The sequence below is a fragment of the Grus americana genome, chromosome 11 (assembly GCF_028858705.1).
Source record: "Grus americana isolate bGruAme1 chromosome 11, bGruAme1.mat, whole genome shotgun sequence".
In the NCBI taxonomy this organism is placed as follows: Eukaryota; Metazoa; Chordata; class Aves; order Gruiformes; family Gruidae; genus Grus; species Grus americana.
The window spans coordinates 14,651,683-14,667,222 of NC_072862.1; the positions used below are offsets into that span (position 1 = coordinate 14,651,683).

Consider the following 15,540-nt stretch of genomic DNA (forward strand, 5'->3'; position numbering starts at 1 on the left):
ATTGAACTTTAATCCCATGTAGTGCTTCTTAAACTTCTAATACCGTATTAACATTCAGCATAATATATGGGTTTTTTAATACTCCTCTCAGGTGTATATATCTCCAGGTATGCTGATTTATTGCAGCCTAATCCTCTAGAAAGTGGAGCAACAGGAGATGTGATTGTTTTTAAAATAATAAAGGTAAATTTTATCTTGTTTATTCTTGAAGGATTATATTGCTTACTGATAAAATAAAGATGATTTTCACCTAATTTATTGAACTTCCATTTACACAATTATCTGCTTATAGAGAAACTAGAACCCTAACAGGTTTAAAATCCAGTGTTGACACTGAGCTTAAATAAAGCATAATAAATTTTTACAAAAGGTGAAAATGTCTTGTTTTCTTTGGAAGTATGAAAATAATGTACTTCTATAAATGGCTTTTTTAATGGCCTGTTTTCATTTCCCTGCTCTTACTTTGGTACTTGAAGCAATTTTCCAGTTTTCAGGAAAAAGCTTATGGTTACAATTCTTCTGCTTTATTACAGGGAAAAATGAAAAGCATATATGACCACATCGGTATGAAAGCAATGGAATCAACAGTAAAGAGTGTGTTAGATCCAACACCAAAGCATGAGTGTCATGTTTCAAAGAATGCGAATAAAGTCACCTCCTTGTTGGCTTATCGAGCCTACGAGCTTACCCAGGTAGAGGAAAGTTGAGCATGCATTAACTTCTTGTTGTATAAGAACTTTATGAACAGAACTTTTGAAATGATGGAGATAAAATCACTGAAGATATAACAAATACTGAGCATGCCCTGTAAAACTGCAGTCTGGGGTGCGTTTAGCAGTAGCTCACAGATACCTGTATTAGAAATTACAGAACTACATGTCAGCCCCTCCTGTTGTTCCCTTATATATACCTGGACCTGATGGGGATCTCCTTCAGAGTAGGATGTAGGTGGAATAGGAAATAGCTAGGAATGTACATGGGGACTGGAATGTAGGCTGGGGAGGAGAGGAGATAAAATGTGGAGTTTGAAGTGTAAAAGTAGAACTGGCTAGTGGGCTTTAAGACAGACCCCTAAAGGGGAAAACATTGGCTAGGAGGGAATAGCTTTTTTTTTTTTTCCCCTTGCTTTCCCCCCCCCCCCACTTTGTTTACCTTACCAAACTCTCAGGTTTGTAGATGGTGAGGGAGGAGAGAATGGAATCAGTTCCAGGCATCTCTGTTCCTCCAGCTGTTCCATCTCTGTTACTGCAGTAATCTGTTGCAGTCAGATTATTCCATCAAGTCCGTAGATTGCAGGATACTTACTTGAAAGCATTCTCTTCAGTATTAGAACTTCTTTTGACTTCTCTAAATCAGAGCTGGGCACTGGGTCAGATGGCTAGAAAATGAATGTATGTTTCATTTCTAATTACAAACTTGCCTAATTAACATTTTTCTTTAACATGAGAATTTTGTGACTGAACTAAGGATGGACTCCAGAACTCATAGTAATATTTACTTTCCTCAGTGAAATTTTTTTGGTTTTGTTAATTGTCCCTTACCTCATCAAGAATATACTTTCAAATAAATGTTGCAAAATTATTCTTTCATTCTTGTTTAACTCGTGAAGTAGTGTCCATCCTGTGAGTGTTTGATAAAGGAGGGAGAAGGAGGTGAAAAAATTACCTTAATATTATAAAGTATATATCAGAATGGCATTTAAAAGCTTCCTTATTTTAGGTATCAGCTTTTGAAGAAATAGGCTGTTGGTCAAAGGAACGTGAATGTAATTTATTATAGTAATTTATAACTTGCCTTATACACCAGTTAATGTTTGGCATAATTCAGTTTCAAACAAACTCTTTATTTAAATTAACTACTCATGAGGTATATTTTTTTTAAGCTATTCCTGTGAATCAGAGTACACCTTTCAGTGAAGGAAGGTGATGGATTGTTAGTATATTTGCAAAATATGGTTTACCAGACTTTTAATTGAACATTGTGTTCACTTCTTTTTCTAGTACTATTTTTACGAATATGGCTTTGATGAGATAAGGCGAAGACCAAGACATGTTTGTCCTTATGCTGTGGTTTCGTTTACTTACAAAGATGAAGTGATGCAAGTACCAAAATTTTCGCCCTCATCAAGGTAAGCTAGGAAATGAGTTTTGGAAAGACTGCATGCAGCATGAAGAATTCATAGCTCTTGGCAATAGCTTAGAATTGATTTAGGTGAACAGTGCTGAAATTAATAAACATGTCACAGGGACTTAGCATAATAAATACTTCTAATGCAAAGCAAGATGCAACAGAATTGGTTTTATGCAGCCAGCTGGCCCCTGTAGGAAGCAGTTCTGCTGCTCTTTTCACCTACTCACCTTCTGCTGAGGTGGATTCCCTGTATAAAGTGATTTTTACTGCTTAACTGAGGAAATTCACAGACATAAAAATGTTCACAGCATTATCTTGCTTGGTATTCTAAAAAAAAATGTTCTGTGTACTTTGTCACTGAATTCTTCACTAGTTTCATCTTACTGCTTGTGGAGAGAGTATCTCTGAATGGGTAGTGGATTGCAGGTACAATATGATACCTTTGCTGATAGGAAGGCATCCAGATGTGGAGACTGTACTATATAATGCTAAAAATAGTTATCAAGATACTTAAAATAGCACAAGATGCTGCAGCAGTGATAGCTTGAGGTTAGAGAGCGAATTATCAGTGTTGCTATTTTGTTAGACTGATAAAATATCCTTAACGTAAAATTTAGTAGTCAGAAGTTTCTGTCTCAACCTAGTCATTATGTCTTGTCTTTTTGTTAGATCAAACAGCTTCAACACAGATAGAAGTTCAGGTAAGAATGATTTAAAGTTTATTGCTTTTACAATACAGACATGGAAAGTTTTGGACTTTTTTTCCCTATGTAGTTTTACTTATTTTTAACTGGAATGATTGCTTAGTTATGCATACCTGAGTTTTATCCTGTACCGTACTGATTGCAGGCATTTCTTCCTCATACTGGATGATTGAATAGACCCCTTAATGTGTATCTTCTTTTACCAGAACTGAACAAAATCAAACATGTTTTTTCCCCCTCCCTTCTACTTATAGCATAGTAAGAACTTATTTTCTGTTCCCAAATCTGCTCTTCAATGGCACTTCAAATAATATGATCCTCTGTCCTACTTTTCTTTTGAACCACATTCAAGCAAAATATTAATATGTATGAAAGTGGTTGACAGCTAAGGTAAGGAAAGAGGATATCATTCCATAGATGTTGGCATCAAGGGCATGCTTATATAGACAGGTACAGGTAACATACCAACCTCCTTTACTCTGCTCAGAGCAGGTCAAAACACGATAGGATTGTAAACACCCTTTCTGTTACCTTTTAACTTACTGTTTAAATTATTACTGTCTGGTCTGGTAATAGTATGAAATTTTCCCCAAACTGCTTTTGGTGGAGATTCAGCAGCCTCTTTACTGCCATTTTGTTTCAGTCCCACCTAGCAAGTGGTTTCACTTAGTCTTTCTTTCTCCATCTTAATTTAGATAAATCTAACTATACATTATGGAGAGGGCAGCTTTGGAATAAAGGCAAACTTTTATGCCATGCTTCCTTGAAATCAGCAGCACGTCCTTTCCTTCCATGCAAGCTGTGAGTATTACCGTTTAAAGAGTAAGTTTAAAATATGGTTGTGTTAAATCTCTTTCTAGTAGAGACTGGTGAAGCTTGGATATATTCAGATGAAAATTTAAAATACACATTGACAAGACACTTTAAATGTGTCAAACTAGACTCTTGAGTCATGCGTGTCCAGAGCTGCTTTTAGTTCATGCACGCAACTCTGTCAGCATATCTGGTTGGTTGGTTTGTTTTGGGTTTTTTTTTTTTTCCTTTGAAGTGACACATGCTCCTTTGCAGGAATAAACACTGGCTCACCAGATAGTCCAAGGAACTGATTTTTAAGAGTGTGTATTTGATAGTTCTTATTTGGTCAATGAGGGTAGGACTATGGGGTGGGGGGGGGGAAAGACATCTTTATTTTTTTTTTCCTCCCTCTCCCCACCCTTCATCTCCAGTCCTGAGAAGCTTGAGGTTGACAAAGTTGTGAGCATGGATCAATTGAAGAAAAAAATGTCACCAGCGTTGTTCTATAAAGAAACTTACCTAGGAGCAAGAGAAGGTAATTAGTTCTAGCTTAATTTTTTAAAATTCAGAATTTTAAAAAGTTTTCTGAATTACAATTTTGTTTCTGTTTTTCTTTCCTTCTCTTTCTACCCTTGTATCACGTCAGTGTTGAAGAACGGCATGTACTGTAGCCTTTATGAAGTTGTGGAGAAGTCCCGTTCTGGTAGTCACTTGGAGGGTTTACTTCAAAAACTGGAGAAAGAGAAACTTGTGAGTTTCCTGTTTCTAAAAATAATATTACTAACTAGTAATTGAGGTGTACTACAGGATCCATGATCTCGCTGGAATTCCTTAGTTGGCATATTCTTAAGTATTGTATCAGGGCACTTCTCTATCCATGATGGAATTTACCTTGCAGACAGTAAGAGTTATTCATAGTGAGTAAATGTCTTTGATTGTTTGAAATGGTTTTTGCTTGAAAACAGGTTCTTGTGAAACCACTTCTGGACAGAGGATTTCTTTTTCTTCTTTCTCCTTGGCAAATGATGTCCCCTTATGGTATGCATACTTTTTTGGGGTTTGTTGTTTTTGAGTTGGTTTTGGGTTTGTTTGTTTGTTTGTTTTTAAAGGGAGTTGAGTTTTTGAATACTTTTGAAGCATAGCGTACAACTTCTCAACTGATCTTATTTTCTTGTGTTCTAGACCACCAAACTGGACGGCCCCGCGTACTACATGCATTGTTTCTGTTTCCAGAACCTAGAGGTATAATGAGCTTAAGTAAGTTTGTTCACTGTTGAGTACGTGCTTATTTAAATGTAGTTTATTCTGTTGAAGACTTTGTAGTGTTATAGCCTGTCTGTGTAAACTAGGAATAACAGTTTGCATTGGTTATGGTGATGATGTTCAAAAAGCATTTTCTTCACAAAAGTAATTATCACACTACGTGTTTTAGGTTCAGTTGTTCAGTTGTTTTAGAAATTAAAATTTTGTTCAAACACCTTGATAGTATATTCTAGTAGAACTGAGCATCGGTATTCCAAGAGATCTATGTGTTAGTAATAACATTGCACTTCAGAGGTTTGAAGGTTTTCTTTAATCATCATATCATTAAGGACAAAACATCTGAAAGTCTTTAATGTACCTGTAACTATCTCCTTTTTTTTGCATTGGAATATGCACCAAAAACTGAGTAAACGAGCAAAGAAAATATCGATACACTCAGGTAGTAAAAAATGATTGAAAGGACTTGACTTTAGTAGAACTTTAAAGCTTTGGGATGAGACTTTAATCTTTTGCAGCTGAAATTTGCCATAAGTAGTGCTAGCAGCAGAGTGCAGTCCTTTTTGGCCTGCTGTGAGTTAGAAGTGATATTGTCAAAACATAGCTCTTTCCAGGCATTTCCCTTTTACAAAGAAGTTCTCGTCCTAAGTCTTGGCAGCTTCATAGATTCTTGCCTCTGTATTTCTTATTTTAATAACCCCATTACATTTTTTTATTTAAGTAACAATTGTGAACATTCAGTCAATTATAGATTGGGTAAGAGGAGATACGATATAAAATAACACATTTAAAGTGTGTGCATGCCAGTTCCTTAAAAATACTCCAGTTCTTGCTGCTGTGACATTTCAGAGATTTGTGAGCTCCAGTTTCTGTCAAACACATGGTTAATCAGTGGTTTGAGACTTCAGAGGTGCTTAGATGGTTGAATGGAGAAAAGTTTCAGTCTGTGATTGGAAGGGGGGAAGAGTGTGAATAAATAAAATAAAAGAATGTTATAACTTAGAGCTTCCTTGAGCTGCTGTTTCAAGGTTGGCACATGCTCTGTTGCAGCCCTTCGATTTAGGGAGTTGTATTGCTTTGCAAAGGACTGGAAAAAAAACTCTGTAGGTTTCTGCTGGGGTTACTAAGCTGAATCATTTTATAAGGGTCCAGTGAGTTTAGAAGCAGCATAATGAATGTGTCGGGATTGCATAGGAAGGAGTAATGCTTCCTCTACTCTTCAAGGGAGCTGTTAGGGTGCTGCTCAGTAAACCTTAGTATGTCTTTGAAGTGGCCTTCTTCTAGAAGGGTCAGTAAAGAGGCTCAAATGGCAATGATAGGTGTATCTAGGATACAGGTTACCACAAAATTATGAAAATGAGCAATTCATCATGACTATGAGTAGGTTGACATTTAAGTAGACTTTAAAGCTGATTACTTCACAAAAAAAAATTCTTTCCTGGCTTTTGGGTCATTTCTCCACAGTCATTCCAAACTGTGTTTCACCAAATATGTATAATACAGAATATTGCTAACTAGTCATCATTTATTTATAGCATTATGATTTGATTTTAATTGTGAATTCCCTTTTCTCCTATGGCAGCACACAAAAGTGTTCCATTTGGAACACAGAAAAATTCAACTACCATGGTATTGCACGAAAATCAGGAAATCATTCCAGAATTCACAAAGTTTATTCAGTCTCTACATTTTGCTTTAATCCAGTCTCGTAAAGACGCTACTGCAGATTTCAATGCTGTTGTGGAAAAGTATATAAATGAGTATTTGAAAAGATGCTGTAGTGGCTCTGGAAAATATAGAGAATTTGTATTGTATCGGTATGAATCACGGTTGGATGACAAAAAATTTCTTTATTCTGCTCCAAAAAATAAATCTCATATTGACAGCTCCTTGCAAAACTATATTTTTGGTTGTGAGGCATATCAACTACCTGTTTCTAGAGCTAAGGAATTGATGGAGGGAAATCGGAAACTTCAACAGTTCAGTCCCATCTCAGATTACGAAGCCACAGAAGACGACTCTGATTTTGCCAATGCAAAAAGCAGGAAAAGAAACTGTGCACAATATGAAGCCACTGCTGCCAAGCAAAAACTGCCTCATTCTGGAGATTATGATCCCGATAGACTTAAAGAACTTATTAACTTAATCCAGTGTAGGAAAAAAAATGTAGGTGGAGATTCTGATTCTGAAGACCCTAGACATAAAAGTGGTCTGAAAAGGAAGCTGGAAAAACAGTCTGAAAGTTTGCGGAAATACTTAAAAATGAGTGAATCTTCAGAGAATAGTTGTCAGTATGAAGGTAAGAAAGTCTTTGTTGAGAGATCCTCTTTAAATATTGTAATTCAAAGCACACTTAACTTTTAATCTTTTAAGATTGAATATTTTTTGCATACTGTGGATATTTTAATGCATGGTAGTTCATTTAAATATTTGTCTGAGATCTATCAATAGAAATGAAGTTTATTTTTATGTAGGTTGCCTCTTTCTAGGAGACAAGTTGTCATGGAAGCTTCTTTTGTTCTCCCTCTTTGGAAAGAAGGCAGACTCCCAAACAGGTTGCTTAGCTGTGGAACTGTCCAGAGATTTTTCTAATATAGAGTACTAAGCAGACGTGATATCGTAATGTCTTTTGCAGAGTTTGATTTTAGGCATTTGTGTAATTCTGTATGGTTTAGCTTGAAGGGGAGATTTAAACTTCTAAGCATGAGCACAGTTAAGTTTTGAAATAGCCAGTAATGTGTGTAGTGGGACAGGGGAAACAACTTCGTAGTATTAAGGGTGAATTATTCTGTACATGAAATTATGTACGTCGAAACGTCAAATAATTATCACAGGTGTTATCTGATACTTAATGAAGATCTGCCAAAAACCCCCCTTTGATTTCTGTTTCCCTGACCCTTTTCTCAGGGCAATGATATAGGCCTCCTTCAGCAGGGGGAAAACTGGGGAGAAGGGTGGCACAAAGAAGAGGGGGGTTTACATCAAGCACCAGTCATTCTCGTGTACATGAATCGCTTTGGAAGATGAAGTGGCTGATCTTAGGAATAAGTTTCCCTTTTCAGACGGACAAAAGATACTGGCATGTGTGAATGGAAGAGACAGAGGGCAGGCTACATGCTAGATCTTGGCATTCCTGCTTGGAAGTCTGTGAACCTTCAGGGTCTTTTTACATTGATTATTAATGTAAAATATGTTAATGCATTTCTACCTGGCTGTAATCAGAACAGTATCTGTTTAAAACTAAATTTTGACTGAACTCCTTAATGGGTACTGAAACAGCAACATCTATTTATGGTTTGATATCCATGTTTTTCTACAGCCCTAAAAGTAATTTGTTTGTCTTGCAAAAAATCTTACCTAAAATATTCTGAGCTTATGTATCTATAAACGTGATTAGATTTTTATTAGTCAAACAGCACTTAAACAGTTCCATATTTCCATATATGATAAATGAGTTAGGGGTTCATCAGATACGTAAAGTAGTTCCTTGGCTGGTCTCTTCCCAAGCAGAATAAATACCTATGGTATTTACTCATCTAGGGAGATGAGTAGAAGAACAATAATTCTGTTCTAAAGTTACATTTACTATAAATACACATGGTAAAGTTTTAGGATTGTGCTTAGTCTAAGATAACTTCTGACATTAAGTATTAAGATACTTATCAGCTTCTGGAACAACAGTGATAGGGTGGAGAGAAGTAAATATTTTGCTCAAACTAATCTTTTTCTCTTGGCAAGCGATGGAGAATTTTACAAGGTTTCCATAAAATGCATAGATCGTAGTATGTGACTTCTATTAAAACATAAAATAGTGTGGTATTAAGTGACCTAAAAAATGTAATTATTTATCTGGGAGAGACTATTAGCTTTAGAAACTGCCCTTTTATCAATATCTACCTGTTTAATATTTTTTGTTAAGAAAATAAATGTACTGTATGAATTGATGTTAAAGAGTAAGACTGTGGGTATGTGGCAGTTGTTTGGGGTGTGTGCGTGCTGGTTTTGCTTTTTTTTTTTTTTTTTTTTTTTAAACTTAGTAATGGATTACTTTTCCCCTCTTCCCCCTTTTCTAAGGGGGCAGAACCTCGGATTCGCCACACTCTGTTTTCTCAGTTAATACTGGTCTTGGTGGACATGATACTGACTTGAGGCAGCAAGATGTATCCAGCCCTGGTGTTACTGACACACATGGCCTCATTAAACTGCTTTTAGAAACGCTAGCTAGTGCAGGACGCTTGGATTCATCGTTGGCACGGTCTGTAAATCAAGCCTTAGGACTAAGCACTGATGAAATTGAAGAGGATATGAGACAAAAATATGAATATGAATCCATTCCAGCACAGGACAAAGATGATCATGAGCTTCCTAATACTGCTCAGGCTGAAAATGTTAACTTCAAGGACCCACAGAGCCCAGTGATACTGGAAACTGATGCAGCATGTTTACCCTACCCTGTTGATGTTGATCTACGACTTTCAGCTAATGAAGTAGGCCTTGAACACACGCTACGTTTAAAAGTAAGTGAAACTGCCATGTAGGTAGATGATGATAATAAATGTACTATTTTCATAAATATGAGACTGAATAAAAAAACATTCTATTTCTTTACATAGGTAAACATAGATAAGAAGCTTTTCTGTTTGGTGGGAGCATATACTGAAATTTTCTTAACTCTAAGTTGTGTATTCCAGGTTCTTTATGTCTACTCTTTCTGTAATAAAATTTTAATTAAGAATACCTGAAGGATGGAAAGCAGCCATGGTCGGTCTTCCTCGCTAGCTTTACGTTAAGTGTCATATGTAGATGCTCCAGCAATAGGCAGCAAAACTGCTGTCATTCTGTTGCTTAGTGCTGTATATGAGGGTAGTTTTTCTTGTTTGCTGAGACCAAAGCCTTGCATTTGTCTTTTGTCTCTTGTAGAAAAAATATACTCTGTTCTGGCTGTCACCTTGCTTATGGTGGTGGGATTTTTCAGCAATCTGTGAAGTTGTTGCATGAAATAAGTGTAGTGTTCCTGTAACAGTTTGCGTCCTGCTTTCCATCTTCCTCCTCCTTCATGGGTGATTCTTGGTCTGGCTAGGTTGTTGGGGCTTGCCGAACCTGAAACACAGTGAGGATAGAGTTGAGAGTTCCTCATCATATTACTGTCTAGCTCTTACTCTTCCCGAAAGTAGGTTTTAAGGCGATAGTTGCTGTTCCATATGAACTCTGTCTTAGCAATGGTTGCAGGTGAGGCCATGAATGATTGTGTACTACTTAGTCTTTAACCTTATAGAGCTGATAAGTGGTTGGGATATGACAGCTTGTCATGATTATGAAGTTCCATCTCAGGCACAGAAACAAGCCTTTTTTCACCAGGCTTCTCCCAGATCCAAGTTGAGACAATCTCTTTCAAAGTGTATGCAGCCAGAATCCTTCCCTCTTCTCCTCCCAAATGCAAAGCAAAACCAAATATATCAGTTGTAGGCTGTATAATTTCAAGACATTTTTCAGCCTGTTGCTTTCTTGTCATAAGTAAGAAAGTGAAAGAAGTCACATTGCAATCTGTATTTGATATTTAGATTTGGTTGGAGGTATCTTAAACAAGAATGTTTATCCACAGGTGATTGATAGCTAGTGTAGAGAAGCAGAATGAGAGCTGTTTCCTTTTAATGATAGCTGACTGTCTTGTCTTGATAGAACAGATTGGCAAAACTAAGTTGATTGTCTTTGGAAATGAAATATGCTTTATGGGTTCTGGACTATTATCTTAAAAACAAACAAAAAACCCCAATGGCATCAGCTTATCGCAGCTGACTGTTTCTGCGTGTGAGCTAGTGACCTTTTCTAGCAACAATACCTCAGGGTTAGTAAAGTGATTCGTACTGCTTTACAATCATCAAGCATCCTTTTGCTCTAATTGTACTGCTCCAGTTTTGGGAATTGGTCTTGGTCCAGCCTCTTCAAAGTGTATTCTCTCTCTTACTTAATAGTAGCAGGCATTTTATAGGGCAGGAAAACGCCCCTCACTTTCATGCACAAGCAAGGATCCCACAATCCTCATCTTTCGATCTGGTACTGTGGAAAAGATGATGGGCTTGTTTCTGTCCCTCTAGCAGTGTCTGAGTGAGAAAGCATTAAGAAATGTGCATAGTGGGAAGATCTTAAATACTCTATGGATATTGAAGATGGTTGGGGAATTGGCTTTATTTAGTTTTGGCGGGAGCAAAGTTGAAAAATTCTGAGCACTTAAACACACGCCTAGCTCTCTTTACGTGCCCTCTTGGTGCAGTGGTGTCTGTGTTCCATACATAGTTTTCATGACAGCCTGTAACTTGCAGAACGCCCTTTGAAGAAGGCTCTTGTGCTTAGGGTTCAGAGTGCCCCAGCTGCTTGCTCCATCACATGGCTCTACAGAGTGGTTGGTCTATGATCTCTGTTACTGATACTTCTACACAAAGCCCAGTTTCCAAGTCATGGAGCAGGAAAGAGTTTGTTGTACCTGTAACCTCAGTGCTGTTTTGCTTCTAACCATCTGGAATGTGAGATGAAATTGGATTGTTCCAGGGCTTAATGCTAGTTTGCAGGCAGTTCCTCAGTAGTGGCAACATCTCATGGCTTTAGTCAGCTGTCAAGACAACAGTCTGAAAAAGGCTAAGCAGCAGGCAGTTTTCCTAATTTTTTTCCTCTCTCTGCCTTCTTTCCTCCCTGCCCCACCCAGCTTCTGTACTCTAAGGCATGTGCTCAGGACTGCCTTATTTACTTAATGATAGACCATCAGCAAAGACATTTGTCTCAGAAATTATCAAACAGGTCAATTAAGTATTTAAGTACCTCATGTAAACATTTCCATGTTTGACTTGACTTGATTGACAGCAAAATTGCCAATATGCTGGTGAACTCAGGTGCGTTCTTACCATCAGCTGTTCAGAATGTAAAAGCTTAATAGCTACCAAAAAAAAAAAATTCTGAGCTGAGAATTTTTGTTGTTTTTTAGGAAGCAAGCACTGGAAGTGTAAGTAGTTTTGAAGACTACAGTCCCTGTCCTAGTACACCTATAGAACCTGTTTATCGCAGGCAACATTCCAACTCAACTAATACAGGAGAAGTTGGAATACACTGGAAACTTATTCCAATTACAGGTAAGATGGGTTTAACTCTTATGTTGCTACAAATAGTGAATGAAAACATGTTCCAAAGGTTTGTATCTTTCATAGATCCCATCCTTGGGTCAGATATTGGTACACAAGCATATATATAGCCTATGCAGTTGCTTCTGATATTTGATTAAAACAGAAATCTGCTGGGTTAAAAACAGGTCCTGGTGGAGAATATTGCTTTGGGTACATACTGACATAATTAGAAATGTGAATGCTTGAGTATTTATCTGGTGAGGTACATCACTGTTTTGAATTCAGTGTTTGAAGTTGCTAGGTTCTGCCAAAAGATTGGATGGGTAGATAATTGTAAATAGTAATCCAGAAAAGTAATGAATAATGTGTTCTCCTTATAGTAAGTACTACTACTTCCAGCAGAAGAGCTTGGTGCAATGATTAGTGCTTCAGTCTTTGTCCTTATCTGAACATTTAAATCTTAAATAATCTTACAGAAGCTTGTTCTACTTCTCGATGAGTCAACAGTGTCAAGTCTTGGAAGAGCATAAAAGCATGGATCTGAAGGATGTGGAAACTGGGCTGTAGGAATAGTCATTTAAGAGCTCTAAATTCAAGGCTACAAATCAAGTCATTGTATGAGTAAATGCAGATAGAATTTAACTGCGTTCTCTGAGTAGAAACTTACTGATTTCTGATCATGTTCCAGGAGTGCTGGAATCTGTCTCTTGAAACTTCTGATATCCATCCGGTCGTGTAGTTCAGCAGCTCTTTTTTGTTTGGCTGAGAAGGGAGGAGGGCAGGCGAAACAGGTTTCCCTTCACAGTATCCATAGGCCTTTCAACAAAATGACAGGGTAGTTCTGGATAACATTTTCCACACTTTCTTTAAGGGCCAAACATCAAAAATCTGTTCTGAAAGTGTGCTAAGTTACAGAGCATGGAGACTGTGAAGTTGTTTGGATAGGACTTTCTTTCTTTTACTCCTGGAGGAAGTGGATGCTGTGCATATAGACAAGGATATGGTTGCTGAGATAACTAGTTAAATGGATGATTAAGCATCTAAGAACTGTAATACATCATAGTTGCTGAATGTGGGAGTTCAAGGTTTGTCAATTGACTGACGCATTGCACAGTCATCTGTGAGACTACAAATCGTATTAGGAAAAAAAACTCTCGGAAGTGTTGTGAGAGGGAGAAGTGCCGTTCTCTGGAGATGAAAGAGATTGTCTTGAGCATCACTGGATTTCTTGAGTTCCTGTGAGGTCAGTTCTTCAAATTAGCTCTTGCTGCAATAAGTATTGACTAGCTCTGCAATATGGTCATGTAAAGGGGGCTATATAAATACTGAGAAACTCTACAAATGCTAACTGTTGCTGTCCCTCAGGAGGGGCAGGAAGAGTTCAAGAGGATCAGCTGTACAAACATGGAGGTAAACAAGTGAGAAGAGTAGGTGGGATGGTTTGTGTATGTCATTATGGTCTGAACTACTGAGCAGCTTGTATTCTCACCCGGTATTGAATTTTCATCAGAAAGTTAGATCAGTAATACGCTATTCAGCAAGTGGACTCATTTTATTGAAGTACATCAAGAGTCAAAGGAGCCTCTAATGTTTTGGGCTACTGGCATGCGACTTTTAGTGGGCATATCTTCCTGTATAGTATCTTCTAGAGGGCTTTGAAATTTTATTCTAGGGAATTAAGATCAATTCAGTAATACAAATTTAAAGGAAGCTTTGTTCTTTTCTGAAACTGCTTTCTAAATCTGATGGTTTCTCCATGTCTCTCATTTTTGTAACAAGGTAGCTGTAGAAAGGAATTCAGAGAGCATCAATCTTTCTTTTTTACAATTGCAGGAAGGCAAATTAGCAATATAATGTTTTTTCTTTTTAAACAAAAATATATTTTACTTTTGACACGGGGATCATGTTCAGCTAAATTTACTTTAAGAACTTAACTCTTCATAGTTTGTGACTTGAGGAGTGGGAGGTTTGTCTTGCTTCTTACCTGACAACGTCAGAAAGTGTTGGAGACAGTTGTTCATAGGTCTTCATCTGATCTGCTTCTGTATCATGTTCTTGTTCGTTTCTTCATGATTACATAATCTCAACTTCAGACAATGGTAAGCAAATGTGAGTCTTAGTTTTGAAAGCTACCTTGGGCACATGTGTGCTTTAACAAACCCATCGTAACTCAGTTCTGGTTTCAATTTGAGACTTTTCTTTGGTTTTAGACATTAAGCGCAAACATGGTGTTTGCTCTTGCTTATTCTTCCTTCTCTTGTAAGAAAAGATTAATACATTAATAGACATTCTTAAGTGATGGCTTTTGATGACAAGTCATCTTGGATATGAAGAAACAGTATGTTCTAGGCTTTTTCAGGTGGTGTTTGAATTTCTGATTTCAAAATCTACCCAAGAATCCTCTTTCTGGAGTCACTGTAGAAGGACCTCTCTTAAGCAGTGAAGAATTTGACTCTTAATCTCCAAGGATAACTACTTCAGCAGCTCTTAAACAACTGTTCTTTCTAAGATTGCTTTCAGGCAGTTCTCTCTTTGGTTTCTTTGATATATCCAGTTACAAAGTGTTACCAACAAAGAGTACGTTTGAAATCATAAAACATGCTTTAATAGTTGTTGAATGTTTGTTTATTTGAATTTCACTCCTTGCTCATGCATTTGTTTTTTGTGAAGACTTGTGACCCAAAGGTGTAGATCTATGAAGGATGCCACCTTCAGAGAATTCTATTTAAATAAGGGTAACTTTAGTTTAAATCATCCTTTTACTTTATTTTTTTAATTCTGTTTTTTTACACGTTAGAAAATATTTTGGGTTTCATATTCAGCAGTATATCTTTCTGTTTAAATTCTGCTTAATGTTTTTTAATAAAAATCTTTAGTAAAAAGAAAGGCTTTTGTTTTTTAAAACAAAGTTTCTTTCTTTCTGGAAAAACCTTTGAAGAATAACCTAATCAGTTCTTAATCATATAAATCTTTTTTCCTAATACAATTGTTACAGAAACTTTGCATCAAATCAGGATGAGTGGATTGTATTTTTTTTTTTCAGTAACCTTAGGAGTTGAAATTTTACAAAAGTGACCACATTCCAAAAGAACAGTAACTTTTAGAAACTGTCTATACTATTTTGGTTATTGCTTCTGTTAGTTGTAAGCAGAAAAACAGATTTCTGGATTAGCTTTGACAATAATACAACACTTAAACAAACAAAATCCCAAACCCAAAGCTCTCAAACAAAACCAACAAAGAAACCTCCTTTGAAGTATTTACAGAACAGGTATATACTGAAATACCTCTGTGTATCTGAAATGTCTGTGTATACATATCAGTAACTGCAACAAAGTGTCAAATTTGGTTTAAAAACAAAACCATAGTTTTGAATGTGGATGGTGAAGAAACTGAGTGCTGCAGAAACGATCTGAGGTTTGGATTATGAGAGGCTTTCAGCACTCCTTGCAGCATAACTGATTCTGTGTATCAATAATTACCATAAGACTTAAGTCCAACCTTTTTAAGCAAAAAACCTTCTGTTCTCAATTGCGAGG

The 15,540-nt window shown here is 36.8% G+C and overlaps 1 protein-coding gene across 7 annotated transcripts in view; it reads left to right on the plus strand.

Moving 5' to 3' along the window:
* The window catches only part of TASOR (transcription activation suppressor), a 32,468-nt gene that overhangs the window by 10,862 nt on the left and 6,066 nt on the right, over window positions 1–15,540 (plus strand). For 5 of the 7 annotated variants that reach the window (XR_008578767.1, XM_054837774.1, XM_054837776.1 and 2 more), the window contains exons 5-16: window positions 92–183; window positions 534–692; window positions 2,001–2,128; window positions 2,800–2,831; window positions 3,530–3,635; window positions 4,061–4,164; window positions 4,276–4,379; window positions 4,595–4,667; window positions 4,812–4,886; window positions 6,472–7,188; window positions 8,964–9,406; window positions 11,866–12,010. Coding sequence is in view for 6 of the 7 variants with exons in the window: in XM_054837774.1 (XP_054693749.1) it covers window positions 92–183; window positions 534–692; window positions 2,001–2,128; window positions 2,800–2,831; window positions 3,530–3,635; window positions 4,061–4,164; window positions 4,276–4,379; window positions 4,595–4,667; window positions 4,812–4,886; window positions 6,472–7,188; window positions 8,964–9,406; window positions 11,866–12,010 (2,178 nt within the window). In the remaining variant the exon portion in view is untranslated. The remainder of the gene's footprint in view (window positions 1–91; window positions 184–533; window positions 693–2,000; window positions 2,129–2,799; window positions 2,832–3,529; window positions 3,636–4,060; window positions 4,165–4,275; window positions 4,380–4,594; window positions 4,668–4,811; window positions 4,887–6,471; window positions 7,189–8,963; window positions 9,407–11,865; window positions 12,011–15,540) is intronic. The other 2 variants (XM_054837777.1, XM_054837775.1) reach the window with 2 other exon arrangements.